The 2,228-nt window shown below is 43.3% G+C and overlaps 2 protein-coding genes across 3 annotated transcripts in view; one reads left to right on the top strand and one right to left on the bottom strand.

Annotated features, from left to right (window-relative positions):
- LOC126406525 (zinc finger MYM-type protein 1-like) overlaps positions 1-2,222 on the top strand; it is a 5,846-nt gene extending 3,624 nt beyond the window's left edge. Inside the window, exon 3 of the mRNA XM_050070840.1 lies at positions 1,652-2,222. Coding sequence (XP_049926797.1) covers positions 1,652-2,071 — 420 coding nt within the window. The 3' untranslated portion in view covers positions 2,072-2,222. The remainder of the gene's footprint in view (positions 1-1,651) is intronic.
- The window catches only part of kcnk18 (potassium channel, subfamily K, member 18), a 110,544-nt gene that overhangs the window by 13,130 nt on the left and 95,186 nt on the right, over positions 1-2,228 (bottom strand). The window lies entirely within an intron of this gene.

Genomic DNA, 2,228 nt, shown 5'->3' on the forward strand with positions numbered 1-2,228 from the left:
TGTGGCACTGAATATGTTTGTAGACTCGTGGAAAAAGAACAAGAAACATTGATAAATATGTGTGGGTATTTTCAAGGCAAGCCGAGGGTAACCAGTTGTCTCAGGTCAGCCCAAATCAAAATGTTACCTGGATGCTGACGTAATTTACTAATACCTGAGGAAAGCCGTGCGCTCTGTGAGTCTCAGTGGCTCACACAGGTAGACATGCGGTTGGTGTTATATTGTCTTTTGCTGACGTGAAATCGAGTCCAGCTTGACACAAATTTGTGTATATCATATTTTCTTTCCTTTCTTTTTTTAATGTCACTGGTACGTAGTGCTCACTTACATAAGCATATTCGCTGTGGTAGATGTGGGCTGCGACTTTAAGATCGCCAGTAATATGTTGTGTATGTTTGTGAATTTGTGGCGAATCTGCTGACGGAGGCGCAGCACATCTGCAGCTGTTCGGTAAGGAAACCAGTTAAATTGGAAACCAGCAGGGACACAACACCGGCTGCATGCACCAGGATAGCTTGTGGGCGTGATGTCAACAAACTTTTAAACTTTTACACAGCGCGTCTTTCTGTCCAACGTCGCCGTACCTGAAAGACATGCTGTGTAAAAGTTTAAAAGTTAAAGTCGCCACGTCCCACGGCAACACTACCAATCTATATCAACACTTGAGACAACACAGCACAGGGAAAAGTAGGAAGAATGCATGCGAGAGAAAGCCGAGCCGTGTAACATTAAAGACAATGAGACAATTGAAAGCTGCCAGAGCCTCATAAAACAACATCCAAGCACAGTTAAGCAAACATTTGTAAGTGTCACAGGGAAATCATGGACTCCATAACAAATGAAAAATTGAGCAATTTTGCTCAGTTTCGGCCCACTTGACATGCTGCTGTGTTGTGCTATGGCGCTGGAATTTGTCATTTACGTGACAATGCCTGAACGCAACACAGGCTCCCTCCGCTGTGTGTACAGTTTATGTTTATTTTATTTAAGAGGGGACAGTGCACATTAATTAACATGATCACTTAAGTCACGTAAATGTGCCAAATTTAGCCATACAGGCTAATTTTCATCTGCAGATGTGCTGCGCTGCTGTGTGAGCAGCGTGTTTGACTGTGCTCAGTCTGTTGATGGTCATTGACACGCTGTCTGTCCATAACAATAACTATGTCAGGTCAGTGCCCCCCTAATATAATGTAGGGGAAACACTGAATCAAGCAGAAAGACTCACGATACCATTTATTTATTATATTGTAATCTCAATCGCAAATCGCAATATTGTCCACCATAATCGCAATCGCACATTTTTATCAAATCGTGCAGCACTATTCACCACACATCTGAGGAAGGCAGACACTGAAGTGTTTAGATGTGGTTATTTCACATTCCTGATGTCAAGCAGTAAGCTGTCCCATCTTCTCACAAAATAACATACTCCTCTCGTATGAGGATACTGATGACATTATTTAGACTAACAGATGTGAAAATTAAATTCTGATGTTTACTGTGTGTACTGACCTGTTTTTTTATTTTTTATTTATGTATCATGTCATATGTGATACCATTCTGAGTCACGCCAGAGAGCGGTTCTCTTTTACCAAGCACCTCATCAGTGCCACTCTGCTGAGACTTGTTTGCGCAACACACTGTACAGTTCCCGGATGCAGCAGTGGAAACCACCGTGGAGGCCTACCCCATGTTGAACAAGGCCAAGCTCAGAACAGAGCTATCCCTCATCTATGAGAACGACGAGTTCAAGGCTTGCGGTGGTGCACTGACTCTGTTCCAGTTTTTCATGGAGAACAACCTTCAGGCCACATTTGCTGAGACTGTCAGTCTTTTCAAGATTCTCATCACCACACCCATGACAACAGCAGAATCAGAGAGGTGCTTCTCTACTTTAAAGAGGATCAAGACCTTCCTGAGGAACACCATGACGCAGGATCGCCTGAATGCTCTGGCCATGCTCTCCATGGATAAAAACCTTGTCAGAAACATCCCTGACTTCAATAATAGGGTCATTGAGAGCTTTGCCACTCAGAAGGACAGAAGGGCAAAATTCCTGTACAAATAGATATCAGGCACACACACACACACACACACACACACTAGGGCTGGGCGGTATGACAAAATTTTCATATCACGGTTTTAAGAAAAATCATATTGGTTTCACGGTATTTCACGGTATTTTGCTCAGGTTCGGCCAACTTGACATGCTGCTGTGTTGTGCT

The sequence above is a fragment of the Epinephelus moara genome, chromosome 19 (assembly GCF_006386435.1).
Source record: "Epinephelus moara isolate mb chromosome 19, YSFRI_EMoa_1.0, whole genome shotgun sequence".
In the NCBI taxonomy this organism is placed as follows: Eukaryota; Metazoa; Chordata; class Actinopteri; order Perciformes; family Serranidae; genus Epinephelus; species Epinephelus moara.